The 20,738-nt window shown below is 40.8% G+C and overlaps 1 protein-coding gene across 2 annotated transcripts in view; it reads left to right on the top strand.

The window, feature by feature from the left end:
- The window catches only part of Nek4 (NIMA related kinase 4), a 49,631-nt gene that overhangs the window by 11,657 nt on the left and 17,236 nt on the right, over positions 1–20,738 (top strand). For both annotated transcript variants that reach the window (XM_028891276.2, XM_028891275.2), the window contains exons 6-7: positions 3,893–4,034; positions 7,472–7,876. In XM_028891276.2, coding sequence (XP_028747109.1) covers positions 3,893–4,034; positions 7,472–7,876 — 547 coding nt within the window. The remainder of the gene's footprint in view (positions 1–3,892; positions 4,035–7,471; positions 7,877–20,738) is intronic.

Genomic DNA, 20,738 nt, shown 5'->3' with positions numbered 1-20,738 from the left:
CCTCTTGTGAATGTGGGTGTCGTGTTCTCTAGACTGTTTCCTGTTGTCTAGGAGTGACAACGTCTTTATATGGAACCTGAGAAAATTGGGATAATGGTCAAGTCCTGGGAAAACTAGCCATAATATTTACTGTTAAGTTTCTGTGCTATGGGAAAGCACAAGGCTTATCTGCAGTCCTGGCTAGAATAGTCTGTGAGGCCATACCATCTCATCCAGCAGCCTTGAAGCTGTTCTGGGTGTAGAACTCTGAGGAAACTACAACAGAGGCATCTGAGAGGCTGGATCACCTGGGCCACCTGTTTTCATTGGTTTCTGGTCCCCTTGCTCTGAAAACACAAACTTTCAAGAGAAACATATATATCTGTGTGAACACAAGTATGGACTATCTGTTGTACACAAGCTTATCAAAGATGATTTTTTTTTTATTTCATGTTTGAGCAGATAAAATTTACATCACTTATCTTATAGTTTTTCTAGATTTTTTTTTTTTTTTTTTTTTATGTCTGTAGCCAGGATTTTCAGGGGGGTCTCCCCTGGTCAAATCTGATCTCTATCAACCTTGAATGAATCCATAGCCTTTTGTTTTTTGTGGAAACAAAACCAAAACTTTTCCCCAATGCAACATATTTTTTGACCTTCATTTTGAAGGTAAGACATTTTAAAAATATATAGGTTGGTTTAATTTAGCAGTTTCCATAATCTAATGTTTCTCAGCAGCTGTTGTTCAGTCATCAACAATCAAAAAGTTTAACATCAACAAAACACAGTAGGATCCAGACTCTCTGTGTATTTTCCATCTTTATGTAGCTTATCCTTTTTGTATTATTTTATTTGCTCTTTAAAGACTTTATCTTTTTTTTTCTTTAATTTTTTGTGACTGTCCATACTTTTTTTTCTTTTCTTATCTGGACTATGCTTTACTGGGCGCCTGTAGCATTCTCTGACCACATGAGTCAAACCTTAAACCCATGGTGCAGTTTAGATCATGGTACACTTGCAGGCAGCGGCTGGGAAACCCATCTTTGTACAACACGGAACTAGGAAGCTGCATCTGACACCATGTTTGTGTCTTTGGAACTTTTCTTTTTAAGCTTCTCAGGTCCTATGTGGAAATATGTGCCCCATGTTGGGCACCATAAGTAGATGAATTTTCTCTTTGGGCCGCCAGCTCACAAAAAAATGACACGGAGACTTATTTTTAATTATGAAAACTCAGCCTATAGCTTAGGCTTGTCCCATTAGCTCTTATAACTTAAATTAACACATTTCTATTCATCTATATGTTGCCATGTGACTCATGGATTTTCTCTCTCCTCTTGCATGTTTTACTCTCCCTGAGTCTGGCTCAAGATGCCGCCTTTCTTCTTCCTAGGACTCTCTGTCCCCAGAAGTTCCACCTAACCTCTTCCTGCCTAGCTATTGGCCATTCAGCTCTTTATTAAACCAATCGCAGTGACACATCTTCACACAGTGTAAAGGAATATCTCACGGTGTGCCCCAGAATTAAAAATGGGCTGGGCATTTAGCTCAGTAGTGGGATGCCTGCCTCATGGTGTAGAAGGCCCTGAATTTAAATCCCAGTATCATAGAAACAAACCACAGCAGATATTAAAATTTGCATAATTGTTGAATCAAAAACCTAGAGAACCATTTAGAGGGACTAGTGAGGTGGCTTAGCAGGTAAAGACACTTGCCACCAATCCTGAGCACCTGAGTTCAGTCCCCAGGATCCACACAGTGAAGGAGAATCAACTCCTACAAGTTGTCTTCTGACCTCCACACGTGTGCACACAAAGACATGAATACATGGGATTTTTTAAATCATTTAATTATTCTCCATGTAAGAAAATGGTCATATATGAAAAACGATGCTCAAATTTCTATGCGTTCAAAGGGTTTCTCTTCACATAACTTTTCAAGAAAAAAGGAATTCCTTTCTTTGACCACAGGTCTTACTTTTAGCAAACTGATATTTGAATAGCTAAGACTTAGGGTCGTACAAGACTGTCATGGTCTTGTTAGCTTACTTCTGCCTGTGGCAAGATAAGTTTGCAAGGAGAAGAGGCAATGTTAGAGATGCTCAGGGGATGAACATGTTTCCTTTTTGAGACAAGGTCTTGCTGTAGCCCAGAACTTGGACTCTTGGTATCCTGCTTCAGTGTCCCAAGTGCTGGAATTACAGACGTGTACCACCACTCCAGCTCAAGACCACTGCCTTTCTGTTTCCTCTTTTTCTCTGTTTGGTTTTCAAGACAGGGTTTCTCTGTGTAGCCTTGGCTGTCCCAGAACTACCTATGTAGCCTCGAACTCACAGAGATCCGCCTGACTCTGCCTCCCAAGTGTTGGGATTAAAGGTGTGTGCCACCACTGCCTGGCTTGTTCACATCACTTCTAATTGGCCTTCTGTGACTCAGATCTCCATGCTTTCCTGGGATTCAGACAGCCCGTTAAGCAGTTCAGGTGTTATTTTTGTACACATTTATTTTGCAAGTTAGAGAATATAAGCCAATTATTTTTACTCTGAAAGTCTGCAAAATAATAGTGATATTATATTACTGTAAATATGTGGAACTTAAAAGAGGAAACTTATCCTGGTCCTTCCGTGTGTGAGCTACTTTCTCATAGAAATTTTGGAATTTGTATTTATAGAAAGTCATAAAGATAGTACAGAGTTCCTCTATACCCTTCCTCTAGTTTTTCTTACCATTAGCATCTTAGATTATTATCATGGGGCATTTGTCAAAATTAAGAAACCAGGACTGTTGATCTGACTTAGCAAGTAAAGGTGCTTGCCGCTCACCCTGCTGATCTGAGTTCAGTTTCTGGGACCTGCATGGCAGAAGGAGAGACGCAACTCACAAATTATCTTCTGATCGCATGTGTGTATTTTTGTGTACATATTCGCACAATGAATGAATGAATAAATGAGTGAATAAATGTGATTTAAAGATTCATTTATTTATTAGGTATACAGTGTTCTGTCAGCATGTATGCCAGAAGAGGGCGCCAGATCTCATTACAGATGGTTGTGAGCCACCATGTGGTTGCTGGGAATTGAACTCAGGACCTCTGGAAGAGCAGTCAGTGCTCTTAACCTCTGAGCCATCTCTCCAGCCTCCATAAATGTGATTTAAGAGTGTTTTAAAAGTAAGAAACCGGGTCTGGGTATAGTGGTGCATGTCATGAATCTCAGAATTCAGGAGGCAGAGGCAGGCAGATCTCTGTGAGTTCCAGATCAGTGTGGTCTATGCAGAAGTTCCAGGACATCTAGAACTATACAGAGAGATTGTTTCAAAACAAAACAGAAATCTAAGAAACCAACCAACACTGGTACATTACTGTTAACTAACCTCAGGCTTTCGTTGGCTTTTGCTAGTTTTTCTGTTAATGTTTCTGCTTTATGTGCCAGGATTCAATCCAAGATACAATATCCCATTGAGTTCTCAAGTCTCTTAAGCCTCCTTAACCTCCTTTGGGTCTCTGATTGCTTTCTTGTTTCTTTTTTTTTTTTCTTTCTTTCTTTCTTTCTTTTTTTTTTTTTTTTTTTTCTTCGAGACAGGGTTTCTCTGTGTAGCTTTGCGCCTTTCCTGGAACTCACTTGGTAGCCCAGGCTGGCCTCAAACTCACAGAGATCCACCTATCTCTGCCTCCCAAGTGCTGGGATTAAAGGTGTGCGCCACCACCGCCCGGCTTTTTTTTTTTTTTGGCTTTCTTGTTTCTTATAATCTTGATTATCTTGAAGACAAATGTCTTAGAAAATGCCCTCTAGGTTTTGACAAGACAGTCTCTGTAAAATGATGCCATTGTATTGTAGACTCACATTTCACATATTCTTTCAAATGGTCAATCATCACTGTGTTGATAATATTACTTTCTTTTCTTCCCTCTAAAGAAAAACTTCCAAAAATAATGTTAAAAACTGTGACTCCAAAGCCAAGCCTGTTGCTGCTGTAGTTTCCAGAAAGGAAGAATCCAATCATGAAGTGATTCACTACCAGCCATGCCCTTCTGAGGGCTCCACTACACACGTCATGGTATGCTCCCTGTGCTAATGCTTTAGGGACTGTATGAAAGCAGGTCATTTAAGTGAACAACTTTATGTGTCGGTGACTGCTTTTCTAGAGATTCATTATGCAGTAACTTCTGGTTTTCAAGAAAGCATACTGGTGAAGGTCAGTCTTTTTTCTTACTTTATCTGCAGTAGACTGTCAAATTGTTCACAAAGTCAATACAATAACTTTTATTTTTTAAGATAAAATTTACATTAAAAACTATTTAAACTATTTTATTCGTGTGTGTGTGTGTGTGTGTGTGTGTGTGTGTGTGTGTATACTCTCATATGTGTGAGAATGTGACACCTGTGTTTGTGGGGGCTGGAAGAGGGCCCTGGATCCTTTAGAGCTGAAGTTACAAGCATGTTTGGCTGCTGGGCTTGGTGTGTGGGTGTTGGGATGCGGACTGTGGTCCTCATGGTTGCACAGCAAACGTTAACTGCTGAACCATCTCTGCAGCCCCACAGAAGCCCACATAATGTGGATAATCATGGGCATTTAGCACACTCACTAATTACAATTATCACTTTTCTAGTTCCACAATATTTTCATCACCAAAAGGAAGCTCCTTACACATTAAGCTGCCACTGTTTACAGCCTCCCCTACCTTGCCAAACACCAGTGTTTTCTGTCTTTATCCATACGTTTCCCTTTCCTGAATATTTCATAAAATGGAATCATATAATTGGTGGCCTTTTGTGTCTGAGTTATTATGTTTTTAAGATTTATCCATGCAGCATATACCAATACCTCATTTCTTTGAGGTCTGAATAATAAACCACATTGGTTTATCCACTCACCCATAGGTAGACATTTGGGTTCTTCTCACTGGTGAGTCTTGCTGTGAACATTTAGGATCAGTGCTTGAGCACCTGGTTTCATTTTTCGGGGGCTGTCTACCTGTGTGTAAAAGCCAGGTCAAGTGATAAGGCTGTGTTTAACCCTTGAGGCACCACACAGCTTTCCGCAGCATCTGTATCATTCTGCATTTCCAGTTTCTTCATGTTTTCACCAACCAATATTACTTTCTGCCTTAGGGTTCCATTTTTATTAGTAAATATTAATATAACAATATCAGACAGGCGTGGTGGTGCACACCTTTAATCCCAGCACTCAGGAGGCAGAGGCAGGTGGATCTCTGTGAGTTTGAGGCCAGCCTGGTCTACAGAGTGAGTTCTAGGACAGCCGGGGCTACAGAGAAAGCAGGAAAAAACAACAACAAACTCACAAAACTTCGTTAAATTTATTGTTCTACTAGGTTGGTGTGTGTGTGTGTGTGTGTGTGTGTGTGTGTGTGTGTGTGTGTGTGTATGAGAGAGAGAGGGGGAGAGAGAGGGATTTTTGTGTGTCATCTTTAGGGTTTTTACATACAAACATCTCGCCTGCAGACAGATCACTTTACGTCCTCCTTAGTGCAGATGCCTCCTTTTTACTTGCCTAACTGCCCAGCTGTCCCCGACAGTATTATGTTAAGGGAAAGTAATGAGGGGCAACTTCCCTTTGCCTCTGATCTGGAAGGGAAGCCTCTTTGTTTGGTCACTAAGCACAATGTGCAGTTTAGATTTTCCACACACGGCCTTATGATCTTAGGATAGTTTCCTCTGGCCCTTGTTTGTTTTTCCACATCATGCAAGGGTATTGAATTTTGTCAGAGGATTTTTCTACATCTATTGAGGTGATCGTGTGCTTTTTCCTTCATTTGTAAACACCCTCTCCACCAATGCTAGGGTTTTCACCCACATCCTCGTGCATGGTAGGCAGGGGCCCTATCTCTAAACTGTATGCCCAGACCTTGGAAAGACATTTTTTTGCATGTATGTATGTATGTATGTATGTATGTATGTATGTATGTATGTATTTACTCTGGTGTGTGTGTGAGAGAGAGAGAGGGAGAGAGAGAGAAAGAGACACAAGGGGGGAAAGAGAGGGAGATCTTATAAGAGTGTGTTCTTTCTTTCCACCATGTGGTTCCAGGGGGTCATGCTCAGGTCATCAGGCTTGGCAGCATATGCCCTTGCCTGCTGAGCCATCTTGACAGTCTGTATTTTAACAGCTCTTCAGCATATTGTCCAGTGTCCTTGATTATATTCACAATGCTGTGATATAGCCCTCATCACTAACCTCAACAATTCTTCCAACGTACAGAACTGAAACTCCTTACTCATTAAGCTCTAACTCCCTATCCCCATCTCCAGAGCCTAGGAACCTCTTATCTGTTTTCTGTATCAATGAATTTTCATGCTTTAGACAATTTATATAAATAGAATCATACTACACACACACACACACACACATACATATACAAATATATTTGGTTTTTCTCTGTTTAGCTCTGCCTGTCCTGGATCTTGCTCTGTAGCCCAGGCTGGCCTTGAATTCAGAGATTGCCTGCCTCTGCCTCCTGAGTGCTGGGATTAAAGGCGTGTGCCACTATCGCCCGGCTATATATAGTATTTTTTTTTTAATCTGGATTTTTTTCACTTAGCTTTTTTTAAGGGTCATCTGTTTGATAACATATGTTAGAATGTCATCCCTTCCCTTTAGAAAAAAGTTCATATCTTTGTATATGTTTGTGTGAAAGTGTATGCCATGTGTGGGTACTCGCAGCAGCCATCTTGTATATAAGACACATTTGTCCATTGACTTGTTGATAAACATTTGGGTTGTTTCTACTTTGTCTTCTTTTTTTTTTTCTATCTTTTTTTTTTCCTTTGGAGACAGGGTCTCTGTTATTTAGCTCTGACTGTCCTGGAACACAAAATATAGACCAGGCTGGCCTTGAACTTGTAGATATGCCTGCCTCTGCTTCCCGAGTACTGGGATTAAAGGCATGTGCTACCATGCCCAGCTTTCTTTCTTTTTTAAAATAGAGTCTTGCCATATAGCCCTGGGTAGCTTGGAACTCACTGAGTCCTCAGGCTGGCCTCAGATCATGATAGTCCTCCTATTTTAGCTCACCACCTCAGTCACTGGGAATACAATGCGTGCCACCGTGCACACTCTTTTTTAATAATGATGCTGGAATCATTGGTCCACGTACCTGCTTGAGTTCCTCCTTTTATTTTTCTAAAGTGCATGCCATAGGGCTGAGGAGATTGCTCAGTGGTTAAGAGCACTGGCTATTCTTCTGAGGACCAGAGTTCAATTCCCAGCATCCACATGGCAGCTCATACCTGTCTGTAAGTCCAGTTCCAGGGCTTCTGACACCCTCACATAGACATACATGCAGGCAAAACACCAATGATCATAAAATTAAAAAATAATAATAATAAAAATAAAATCCATGCCAAAAAGTAGAATTGCCGAGTTAAATGGTAATTCTATGTTTAAATTTTTGAGGAACCTGCTGTTCCCTTTTGAGTTAATTTTTGTATATGGCATGAGGTACTGTAATAACTTCAGAACTTCTTTTCACCCAGGGTGAAGATAAGTGTTTGTCCCAGGAGAAACCAGTGGCCACTGGTCCCTTGAAATCACCTGCTAGCCTCAAAGGCCACACTGGCAAGCCAGACATGAACAATACTGCGGAGTCATTCGCCACAATCAGCAGGATAAACCTCGATATCTTACCTGCAGGGAGGGGGGACTCAGCAAATGATGGCGTAGTTCAGGAGAGTCGACCAAAACAGTCGGACACCTCTAATGAAGGCGACAGTCAACGCAGTATTTCCCCAGACAAGAAGGAGCGGCTGCAGGGTGATAACACGTCCAGCGATCAGCCTGAAAATCTGCTTCCCAGATGGTCCTCTGATGATGGGGATGGGGATGGGAATGAACCACTGAAGCCATTGGAGCCCCCAAATAAAGACCAAAAGCCAGGACAGGTGAGTGATACACAGGAGCGGTTTTCAGAGGAAAGAAACAGGCAGTATGGTTACAGAGGTGTAGGTGTGGGGCTAGAGAGACAGTTCCGTTCATGGTGCTCTTGTGCTGGGCCTGGGTTTGGCTCCCAGCCCCCCCCCCCTGTGGCTCACAACCATCCATAACTCCAGTGCCAGGAGCTCCTCCACAGGCACTAGCACACATGTGGTACACATACATGCACACAAGTGATTTTCAAGACAGGGTTTCTCTGTGTGACTTTGGAGCCTGTCCTAGAACTCACTCCGTAGACCAGGCTGGCCTCGAACTCACAGAGATCTGCCTGGCTCTGTCCCCCGAGTGCTGGAATTAAAGGCCTGTGCCACCACCGCCCAGCAATTTTTTAAATATTATTTGAAAAAAAACACACAGGAGCTGGGGAGATGCTCAGGGGTAAAGAGCACTATGTTCTCTTCCAGATGTCCTGGGTTCGATTCCCAGCACCCACATGGTTGCTCACAATTGTCTGTAACTCCAATTCTAGAGGATCCAACACTCCTGTCTTGCCTCTTCAGGCATTGCACACACATAAAAATAAACAAACTTTAAAGAAGCACATACACACAGATCCACAGCAGGGCTAGAGGTGATGTGGGTATTTTGTCTGCATGTGTGTCTGTACCACTTTTGTGCCTGTCGCTTGTGGAGGGCAGAAGAGGGCACCAGAGCCCTGGAATGGGAGTTATAGCTGCTGTGAGCAGACAAAATACTCATGCCTATAAAATAAATAAACAAATCGTAATTTTTAAATTATTAATAAAACCCAAAGATATGGTTTTGTCGGTTGTTTGTTATGCAAGTTTAAACTAGAGAATATTTTCATCACCTGTTAAAAAGAACAGCAAAAACAAGCCAACCAGACCACGCACAGCGACAGTCGCTCCCCTTTCTTCCTCATTTGCAGCCCATGGTAACACATGTCTGTGGATTTGCCAATTCTCGGCATCTCATGTAAACAGAATCAAATGATTCATGGCCTTTTGTGCCTGGTTTCTTTGACCTTACATAATGTTTTATGTTTTCAAAGTTTATCCATGGCATTGTGTGCCAGTATGTTTTTTATTGTCAAGTATGTTGCCCTGTATGTATCTACGTATAATGCTTTGATGTGTGTGTGTGTGTGTGTGTGTGTGTGTGTGTGTGTTATTGGGGATTGAACTCAGGGCTTTGCACATGCTAGGCTAGGCAAATCCTCTACTACTGAGTTCAGTCTCTAGCCCTGCTGTGGATCTGTGTGTATGTGCTTCTTTAAAGTTTGTTTATTTTTATGTGTGTGCAATGCCTGAAGAGGCAAGACAGGAGTGTTGGATCCTCTAGAATTGGAGTTACAGACAATTGTGAGCAACCATGTGGGTGCTGGGAATCGAACCCAGGACATCTGGAAGAGAACATAGTGCTCTTTACCCCTGAGCATCTCCCCAGCTCCTGTGTGTTTTTTTTTTCAAATAATATTTAAAAAATTGCTGGGTGGTGGTGGCACACGCCTTTAATTCCAGCACTCGGGGGGACAGAGCCAGGCAGATCTCTGTGAGTTCGAGGCCAGCCTGGTCTACAGAGTAAGTTCTAGGACAGGCTCCAAAGTCACACAGAGAAACCCTGTCTTGAAAAACAAAAAAACAAAAAAAACAAAAAAAATCACTTGTGTGCATGTATGTGTGCATGTGGAGCATGTGTGTGCTGTGGCATGCAAGTGGAGATCAGAGGACAATTTATGAAAGTTGGAGCTCTTCTACTATGTGGGTTCTGGCAACCAAACTCAGGTTGTCAGGTTTGGTGGCAAGACCTTTACCCACTGAGCCATCTCATCAGCCGTGTGTGTGTGTGTGTGTGTGTGTGTGTGTGTGTGTGTGTGTCACAGATACCATGGCCTGGGTATAGAGGCTAGAGGACAATTTAAAGAGTCAATTCTGACTTTTATATGGGTTCAAGGGATCAAAATCAGGTCATCACACTTTCATGGCAGAGCTTTTATTCACTTAGCCATCTTACTGTACCTATGTTAACTGTAAAAAATGTCTATTTTATGCATGTGGGTGTTTTGTCTGCATGTGTGTCTGTACCACTTTTGTGCCTGTTGCTTGTGGAGGGCAGAAGAGGGCACCAGAGCCCTGGAACGGGAGTTATAGCTGCTGTGAGCTACAGTGTGGATGCTGGGGGTTGAACCTGAGTCATCTGAGAGAGTAGCCAGTGGGCTTCATCACTGAGCCATCTCTCTAGTACCCCACCATGTCTTAACTTTTTAAGAGACCGCAAGGCTGTTTTCTAAAGCAACTGTAGTCATTTGCTTTCCAGTAGTGATGTCTGAGGGACCTACTTTGTCCAGGATTTTTGTCAGGACTTGTCAAGAACATCTTTTTCCTTGTTTAAATACTGTGACCAAACACAGCACTTAATTCAGGATAAGCAAGTCCCCTACTGCTGTTCCTTGTCTCCAGCCTTGTTGGCCAGCGCTGTCTTTCTGTCAGCACAGAGACCGCACTTTAATCTACTGCTGTTTCAGCTCGCAATTGCGGCTCCGCTCAGGCCACAGCTCGGTGGGAATTCTGTTCCCTCAGGCACTGACCATGTCACTACTGGCAAATATAGGTTTTAATTGATTCACTATCATTCTATTTACCAATAAGACTTGGGAGTCAAAGGCTGGGGTGAAAACTTGCTAGCTCAGAGAGGTTGAGTACTAGCTAGCTGACCTTCTCTCTTTGCCTATGTCTCCAAGAGAGAGCATCTTTCTGCTCCACTAAAACAAAAAACCCCACACCACACAAAGTCCCTCCCTACTACTTTCTGTGCATCTCTATCGTCTTACAGACCCCCTGTGACTCTATGATTACTTTCTGTCAACTAGTTGCTCACTTGGCCTCCTGACCCAAGGTTGATTTTATTAACGCAAATGTAAACTCGGGTTCATGGTGTGATCAAACAATCCTATAACGTTTCCCCCTTTTTGTCTAATTAAAAACAAAAGGTTTTAGCTCTTAACACAGTAAAACTATATACAATAAGAACAATTGGGCTGGAGAGATGGCACAGATGTTAAGAGCACTGACTGCTCTTCCAGAGGACCCAGGTTCAATTCTCTGCCATATGGCAGTTCACAACTGTCTGTAATTATACTTCCAGAGGATCTGACACCCTCATACAGACATACATTAAATAAATAAATCTTAAAAAAAAAAAAGAACAATTAAGCTGGGTGGTGGTGGATGCCCCAACATTGCAGAGGGAACTTGGGTGACTGTCCAGGCAGCCAGATGTCTCTGTCATTTCTATACTTTGGGAAGTTGTTTACTGTGCACTTTCTGTTTACTTAAGTTGAAGGCTAGATAGTTGTACTGTTTTCTTTGTTACCAAATTCAGAAAGGAAACTCACAAAAGAGATGTGAAGTTTCTAAGTGGAGACACATAAAAGCTTCAGTTGTTTATCTAAGAAAATGTTTATTTTTAGGATGCTAATACAAGTTATGATAGAAAATAGTTTAGGTATATAACTTTGGACTCATCAAGATAGGTTAGATAATAGAGTAATTTCTCCATACAAATGGACTGGACATTGTGAATGTAATCCTTACTTGATAATTGTTCTTTTTCTTTTCCTTTTTTTGAGACAAAGTTTCTCTGTGTAATAGTCCTAAGCTGTTCTAGAACTCACTTTGTAGACCAGGCTGGCCTCAAATTTACAGAGATCCGCCTGCCTCTGCCTCCAGGGTGCTGAGATTAAAGGCGCGTGCCACCATTGCCCGGTGAAAACATAAACTTTTAAAGGTAACATATATATCTGCATTAACATAAGTATGGAATGTGCAGTGTGCATAAGTCAGCTAAAGATGACTTTCTGTTCTATGTTTGAGCAGATAAAAGGCATTTATCAACTTAATAAGTCCATTTGGACTGCATAACCAAACTGTAATATAAATTTCTATCCATGCCATATGAAAGGATGGCATGTAATAATAAGTCATGAGGACTCTGTAGCCAACAAGATTTATCATGTCTCATCCAGTCTCAGACCTGTTCGCATGTCGAGGGATCAGCATATACGTCACCTGTCCTGTAGTTTTTCTTGGTTTTCTTCCCTCATGTTTGTAGCCAAGATTTTTAGGAAGTCTCCTCCAATCAAATCTGGTCTTTATTAATTTTGAAGAAATCCACAGTTTTTTGTTTCCTGTGGAAACAAAGGCATAATGTCTCCCCCAGTGCAACATATATCCTGACTTCTATTCTGAAGTTAAGACATTCTTAAAATATATAGGTTGGTCTAATTTAGCAATTTTTTCTGCGGTCCTGTGTCTCTCAGCAGCGTTTGCACTTCGCTTATCAGCATTCAAAAAATTTAAAGTCAAAAAAGCACCATACAGGATCCAGACACCCTGTGTATTTCCCATCCTTGCATGTCTTATTTTTTTAATTACTTTACTCTTTCTTAAAGACTTCACTTTATTATTTTTAAACTATTTATTTATTATGACTCTCTATACCCATTTTCTTTTTTTAACATCTAAGCATATTTTTAAGCATTCTGTAGGTGTTCAGAGGATTTTTCAGTCTGGTCATGACTTTACCAAGTGCCTTCAGTGTTCCCGGACTGCATGAGCCAAAGTTTAAACTGCTAGGCAGCAGCTAGTCCCTCTGTCGCGTGACTAGCATAGCATGTGGCATTGGTGGCTGGCTCCACCTCTGTTAGCCTGATCATCCCAGCTCTGGGAAGCTTCCATATCCAAGCTGTAGACAGGCACTTCTGTCTAGTCTCCTGCCCCAGTAGCACACAGGCTGCTCAAATGCTCTGCTGTATTAAAGGGGCCACACCTCTGTGCTTCAAGTACCTGGCCTGCTTGAGAGACTGAGGTCATCTGGAAGCTGCATCTGACTCTGTGTTTAGAATTTATTTTCAGCTTTTTCAGGCCTTATGTGGATTTATGTGCCCCGCTTTGGGTGCCAAATGTAGTCAGACTTTCCAAATGCTGTTTATTGAAGGAGGGAAGAGGTCTTAAATACAGGCTGACACCACAATGGGAGAACCCCAGAGGGCAGAAGTTCGCTACCGATGTTTTACAATCTTGCATCTAAGCTGTTAACACCCATTATGCAGGATACACAGACAAGGAACTTCCCTTAAGCATTCAGGAGGGTGGAACCCGGCAGGGAATTAGCATAGGGAAGATATCAAGGTCAAGGTCAGCAAGCAAGGCAACAGTTACCCAAAAAGGGGGCCAGGGCCCTACAGTTCCCCCTTTTACTAAAAAATGAGTTTCTGACTTAGGTTGCGTGGGAAGTCAGCAGGTCACCTTACCCGTCATGGAGATGCCTGCCCAGGCCACACAGGCACTCTGTCTTAGGTTGGTGAGCGCCCCCCAGGAATTACCCATCTCTGAATACTCATTATCATACAGGCTCAATCGTGTGTGAGTTGCAGAGTTAACTGCTGCCAAAGATCTCAAAGTGGTACTGGGCTTGCAATCTGTGTGTTTGATACAGAGAAGACCAACAGAGGTCCTATTCCACCCATAGCCAGTAGGCTAAAGGCAACTGAGCCATTCCCTTCCTTAATGAGCCTTACTGCAAATTGGAGTCCTTGTAAGATAGTATCCCAAAAGCAAATGGAACTTGAGTTTATAAATTTATAATTTTCAAAGCCAATCGAAATGTATATAACTATTGAATTAAATTTATCATGCCCAATAGGATGAAAGATTAATTAACTGTTGTAGCTACTTTTGCTGCCAGGGTCTCCACTGTGCTAGCTGTAGTAAGCAATTATGAAATGGTAATCCCAGAAACAGTAGCAGCAGTGGCCGCCACTGCTATAACAGCAGCAACAGCAGCAGCAATGTCAAATTCTCTTCTGGAGCATGTAGACATCCACTGGCATGGATACAACTCCAGAAACACGAACTGCCAAGGCCCATTTTTCTTGATCCCAGCATGACTTAGGCTGGCAGCTCTTCTGGAGAATCCAAAAGCATGGCTACAGTTCCTAGGCTTATGTTAATGCTTGCCAAAGCTGGCCATATTGGGCTCTCAATCTCCATTGGCATCAGAAGGGGAGAGTTTTTCATTAAGGCCCAATAGGTCTTGTCATGTTGGGTTTCAGCAGCAGTCACAGGGCGAACACAGTGCTCAGGAATCCAAAGAGGAACCTCATTGTCCTGAGGAAAGACATAAACTGAACCCCGGGCCCACACCAACATTAGATCGGGTCTCCTCCAAGTGCTAGTAGAAAGATCCTTCCATCGCTCCAGAGGGTGATTTGCAACAGGAGACCTCCAGTGCTTATCTGCATCGGATCCTCCAGCAGAAACCACCGATAAAATATATAAAACAAGGGAAAGAATAGACTGTGGAGGGGAATGATGAGTCCCCAGTTCCCCCCCCCCCTTTTTTTTAACTCCAGCAAAATATGTTTGTTTGGCTCCTTTTTAAACAGTTCAAATTTTTCAATTTATCCACCTTTCTATTATCAGCTTGATACAGTATGTATTCCCATCTTAATTGTGAAATGTTTCATTGAGGCTTGCTCAGTAATTGAGTAAAACCAAAACTTATTATAAGGCACAATCGTCCTAGGGTCCCCCATGCTATATATATATAGTCTCTATGGTTCTGTGGGTTGTAGTCTGATTGTTCTTTATTTTATGTCTAGAATCCACTTATGAGTGAGTATGTACCATGTTTGTCCTTCTGGGTTTGGGTTACCTCACTCAGGATGATTTTTCTAGTTCCATCCATTTGCCTGCAAATTTCATTGTTTTTCTCTGCTGAGTAGTACTCCATTGTGTATATGTACCACATTTTCTTAATCCATTCTTCAGTTGACGGGCATCTAGGTTGTTTCCAGGTTCTGGCTATTACAAATAGTGCTGCTATGAACATAGCAGAGCATGTATCTTTGTGGTATGAATCAGCATTCCTTGGGTATATGCCCAAGAGTGGGATGGCTGGGTCTTGAGGTAGTTCGTTCGATTCCTAATTTTCTGAGAAACGGCCATACTGATTTCCACAGTGGTTGTACAAGCTTGCATTCCCACCAACAGTGGAGGAGTGTTCCCTTTGCTCCACATCCTCTCCAACATTGACTGTCATTAGTGTTTTTGATCATAGCCATTCTGACAGGTGTAAGGTGGTATCTCAGAGTTGTTTTGATTTGCATTTCTCTGATGATTAAGGATGTTGAGCATTTCTTTAAATGTCTTTCAGCCATTTGTGATTCTTGTTTTGTGAATTCTCTGTCTAGCTCTTTAGCCCATTTTTCAGTTGGATTGTTCAGTATTTTGATGTCTAGTTTCTTGAGTTCTTTATATACTTTGGAAATCAATCCTCTGTCAGATGTGGGGTTGGTGAAGATCTTTTCCCATTCTGTTGGCTGTCTTTTTGTCTTATTAACTATATCTTTTGCCCTGCTTGCTCAGTTTCAAGAGGTCCCATTTATTAATTGTTGTGCTCAGGGTCTGTGCTATTGGTGTTATATTTAGGAAGTGGTCTCTGGTGCCAATGCATTCAAGAGTGCTTCCTACTTCTATTAAGTTTAGTGTAACTGGATTTATGTTGAGGTCTTTTATCCACTTGGACTTGAGTTTTGTGCATGGTGATAGATATGGATCTATTTGTAGTCTTTTACATATTGACATCCAGTTATGCCAGCACCATTTGTTGAAGATACTTTCTTTTTTCCATTGTATAGTTTTGGCTTCTTTGTCAAAAACCAGGTGTTCATATGTGCATGAATTAATGTCAGGGTTTTCAATTCAATTCCATTGGTCCGTATGTCGGTTTTTATACCAGTACCAAGCTGTTTTTGTTACTATAGCTCTATAGTAGAGTTTGAGGTCAGGGATGGTGATGCCTCCAGAGGTTGTTTTATCTTACAGGATTCTTTTAGCTATCCTGGGTCTTTTGTTTTTCCATATGAAGTTTAGTATTTTTCTTTCCAAGTCTGTGAAGAATTGTGTTGGGATTTTGATGAGGATTGCATTTAATCTGTAGATTGCTTTTGGTAAGATTGCCATTTTTACTATGTTAATCCTACCTATCCGTGAACACGGGAGATCCTTCCATTTTCTGATATCTTCTTCAATTTTTTTCTTTAGAGATTTAAAGTTCTTATCAAAAAGGTCCTTCACTTGTTTAGTTAGTGTTATCCCAAGGTATTTTATATTATTTGTGGCTATTGTAAAGGGTGATGTTTCTCTGACTTCTTTCTCAGCCCTTTTATCATTTGTGTATAGGAGGGCTACTGATTTTTTTGAGTTGATCTTGTATCCTGCCACTTTACCGAAGGAGTTTATCAGCTGTAGGAGTTCCCTGGTAGAGTTTTTGGGGTCACTTATGTATACTATCATATCATCTGCAAATAGTGAAAGTTTGACTTCTTCCTTGCCAATTTGTATCCCTTTGATCTCCTTTTGTTGTCTTATTGCTCTAGCTAGAACTTCTAGTACTATATTGAATAAATATGGGGAGAGTGGACAGCCTTGTCTTGTTCCTGAATTTAGTGGTATCGCTTTGAGTTTCTCTCCATTTAATTTGATGTTTGCTGTTGGCTTGCTATAAATTGTTTTTATTATGTTTAGAAATGTTCCTTGTATTCCTGATCTTTCTAAGATCTTTATCATGAAGGGGTGTTGGATTTTGTCAAAGACTTTTTTAGCATCTAATGAGATGATCATGTAGTTTTTTTCTTTCAGTTTGTTTATATGGTGTATTACATTGACTGATTTTCGTATGTTGAACCATCCTTGCATCCCTGGGATGAATCCTACTTGGTCGTGATAGATGATTGTTTTGATGTATTCTTGGATTCGGTTTGCCAATATTTTGTTGAGTGTTTTTGCATCAATGTTCATGAGGGAGATTGGTCTATAATTCTCTTTCTTTGTTGCATCTTTGTGTGGTTTGGATATCAGGGTAATTGTAGCCTCATGAAAAGAGTTTGGTAGTGTTCCTTCTGTTTCTATTGTGTGAAACAATTGAAGAGTATTGGTATTAGTTGTTCTTTGAAAGTCTGGTAGAATTCTGCACTGAAACCGTCTGGTCCTGGGCTTTTTTTGGTTGGGAGACTTTTAATGACTGTTTCTATTTCTTTAGGGGTTATTGGTCTATTTAAATGGTTTATCTGGTCTTGATTTAATTTTGGTATGTGGTATCTATCCAGAAAATTGTCCATTTCTTCCAGATTTTCCATTTTTGTGGAGTACAGGTTTTTGAAGTATGATCTGATGATTCTCTGGATTTCCTCATTGTCTGTTGTTATGTCTCCCTTTTCATTTCTGATTTTGTTAATTTGGGTGCTCTCTCTTTGCCTTTTGGTTAATTTGGCTAGGGGTTTGTCTATCTTGTTGATTTTTTTCAAAGAACCAACTCTTTGTTTCATTAATTGTATTGTTCTCTTGTTTTCTATTTTGTTGATTTCAGCCCTAAATTTGATTATTTCCTGGCATCTATTTCTCCTGGGTGAGTTTGTTTCTTTTTGTTCTAGAGCTTTCAGGTGTGCGTTAATTCATTGGTATGGGATTGCTCCATCTTCTTTATGTGTGCATTTAGAGCTATTAGTTTTCCTCTTAGCACTGCTTTCATAGTGTCCCATAAGTTTGGGTATGTTGTACTTTCATTTGCATTGAATTCTAGGAAATCTTTAATTTCTGTCTTTATTTCTTCCTTGACCCATTGATGTTTCAGGTGGGCATGATTCAGTTTCCATGAGATTGTAGGCTTTCTATAATTTTTGTTGTTGTTGAAGTCTAACTTTAAGGCATGGTGATCTGATAAGATACAGGAGGTTATTTCAATTTTTTTTGTATCTGTTGAGATTTGTTTTGTGACCAAGCATGTGGTCAATTTTTGAGAAGGTTCCATGGGGTGCTGAGAAGAAGGTATATTCTTTTGTGTTAAGATGGAATGTTCTGTAGATAGCTATTAAGTCCATTTGAGTCATAATATCTGTTAGGTCCTTTATTTCTTTGTTAAGTTTCAGTCTGGTAGATCTGTCTTTTGGTGAGAGTGGTGTGTTGAAATCTCCCACTACTAATGTGTGGGGTTTGATGTGCGTTTTAAGTTTTAGTAATGTTTCTTTTATGAATGTGGGTGTTTTTGTATTTGGAGCATAAATGTTCAGAATCGAGACTTCATCTTGGTGGATTTTTCCGGTAATAAATATGTAATGTCCATCCTGATCTCTTTTGATTGATTTTAGTTTGAAGTCTATTTTATTAAATATTAGGATAGCTACACCAGCTTGTTTCTTAGGTCCATTTGCTTGGAAAGCCTTTTCCCAGCCCTTTACTCTGAGGTAGTGTCTGTCTTTCAAGTTAAGGTGTGTTTCTTGTATGCAGCAGATGGATGGGTCCTGTTTTCTTATCCATTCTGTTAGTCTGTGTCTTTTTATAGGTGAGTTGAGACCATTGATATTGATGGATATTAATGACCAGTGATTGTTATTTCCTGTTATTTTTTGTGGTTGTGTTGTGTTGTCCTTCTTTGGTGTTTGTTGGTGTGGGGTTATCTATTGCCTGACTTTTCATGGGCGTGTTTAGCTTCTTTGGGTTGGATTTTCCCTTCTAGTGCTTTCTGTAGGGCTGGGTTTGTGGACAGGTATTGATTAAATCTGGTTTTATCATGGAATATTTTGTTTACTCCGCCTATGGTGATTGAGAGTTTTGCTGGGTATAATAGTCTGGGTTGGCATCCATGGTCTCTTAGTGTCTGCATAAGATTTGTCCATGACCTTCTAGCTTTCATAGTATCTATTGAGAAGTCTGGTGTTATTCTGATGGGTTTGCCTTTATATGTTACTTGGTCTTTTTCCTTTGTGGCTCTTAGTATTTTTTCTTTGTTCTGTGTGTTTAGTGTTTTGATTATGTGGCGAGGGGACTTTTTTTTTGGATCCAGCCTATTTGGTGTTCTGTAATCTTCTTGTATCTTCATAGGTATTTCTTTCTTTAGATTAGGAAAATTTTCTTCTATGATTTTGTTGAATATATTTTCTGTGCCTTTGAGTTGGTATTCTTCTCCTTCTTCTATCCCTATTATTCATAGGTTTGGTCTTTTCATGGTATCCCAAATTTCTTGGTGGTTTTGTGTTACAACTTTTTTGTTTTTAGTGTTTTCTTTGACTGATGAATCTATTTTCTCTATTGTGTCTTCAGTGTTAGAGATTCTCTGTTCCATCTCTTGCATTCAGTTGGTTATGCTTGTTTCTGTAGTTCCTGTTCGTTTAGTCAGGATTTCTATTTCCAGCATTCCTTCAGTTTGTGTTTTCTTTATTGTCTCAATTTCAACTTTCAGATCTTGAATGGTTTCCTTCATCTGTTTAATTACTTTTTCCTGGCTTTCTTTGATTTCTTCCAATTTTTTGTTTGTTTTTTCTTCCATTTCTTTAGAGGATTTTTTATTTCCTCTTTAATAGAGTTTTTCATTTCCTCTTTAAGGGAATTTTTTATTTCTTCTTTAAGGGCCTCTATCATCTTCTTAAAGTAATTTTTAGGACTGATTTCTTCTGTTTCTTCTGTCTTGGTATGTTCAGTTCCTGCAGGTGTAGAATCACTAGGTTCTGATGTTGTCATATAGGTCTTTATGTTGTTGCCTGTATTTTTGCACTGGCATCTACTCATCTCTTCCTCTGCTCAGTACAGGCAGTGTCTGTGTCTGAAGGTGCCTCTTTTGTTCTAATTTTTAGTCTTGGTTCACTAGGAGTTCTTGGTTAAATTGATGCTGTTGGGCTCTGTTTCTTCAGGAGCAGCTTAGTCAAATCAGTATTAATGGGTTCTGTCTTTGGGAGCAGTTGTTCCCAGTTGGTGCATGGTGTGCTTATAATTTCAGTGGTTGTTAGGTTCGTAGGGGTTAGTTTTTTTGTTTTTTGGGGTTTTTGTTTTGTTTTGTTTTGGTGGGGGAGCAGGGAAAGGTAGCTGTCTGGTCTTTGGGACTCCAATGGGTAGGGCCTAGGGGATAGGGACCTGATCTGTCGGTCTGGAGATGGGAGCTTACCTGTTCTTAGTCGGTGAAGTGTATACTTACAATTCTGGTGATCTGGTTCGGTGGCTGGGTGGCGCCTTCTTCTGTGTTCTCAGGTCACGTTTTGTTCATTCATCAACTCCTCAGCTGATCTTGTTTCCTCAGACTTCAAACTATAGGGTTCCGAATCCTCTCCCGGATGGATTTCAGCTGAGCAGGGTAGTCTCACCAATACCTCCAAGTTGTTGGGTTTCACAGGATCAGCAGGTGGGCCCTGGTTGGTCTCAGACAGAGTGTTCAGATCCGTTCCGGTTCTGTCCCACGAAGATGGCTCCTTCCCCGGGTGTTGGGATTAAAGGCGTCCCTGTTCCAAGCTCTTGATTAAGAGCTTGTTTTCACTAGCTCTTCAGCGGGTAACAGCTCAGTGTTTGGTCTTTATTGTGACTGTGTTTCGGCTGCTCCCTGCTGACGCCTGCCTGCCTCTGCCGGCTGCTGCCATGTCTGCCTGCCTCTGGCAAATTTTTTAATATTTATTTTAATTTTATGTGTGTATTTGCCTGCATGTATATATGTATACCATATGCATTCCTGGTACCCATACAAGCCAGAAGAGGGTATTGGATCCTCTGGATCAGCGCTGCAGACAGCTGTGAGCCACCATGTGATTGTTGGAAACTGAACTTGGTCCTCTGCTAGAGCAGAAAATTCTCTTCTGCACTGAGCCATTTCCTAGCCCTTGTTGCCAATTTTTAATTAGTTTATTTCTCTTTTTATTATCAAATTGAAAGAGTTCTTCTAGATACCACATCTCATGAGACACAAAATTTGACAATATTTTCTCCCATTCTTTAGGTGTCTTTTACTTTTATTTAATTTTTTTTCTTA

Source organism: Peromyscus leucopus, chromosome 9 (assembly GCF_004664715.2).
Source record: "Peromyscus leucopus breed LL Stock chromosome 9, UCI_PerLeu_2.1, whole genome shotgun sequence".
Lineage (NCBI taxonomy): Eukaryota > Metazoa > Chordata > Mammalia > Rodentia > Cricetidae > Peromyscus > Peromyscus leucopus.
This window is presented reverse-complemented; position numbering and strand designations above follow the sequence as displayed.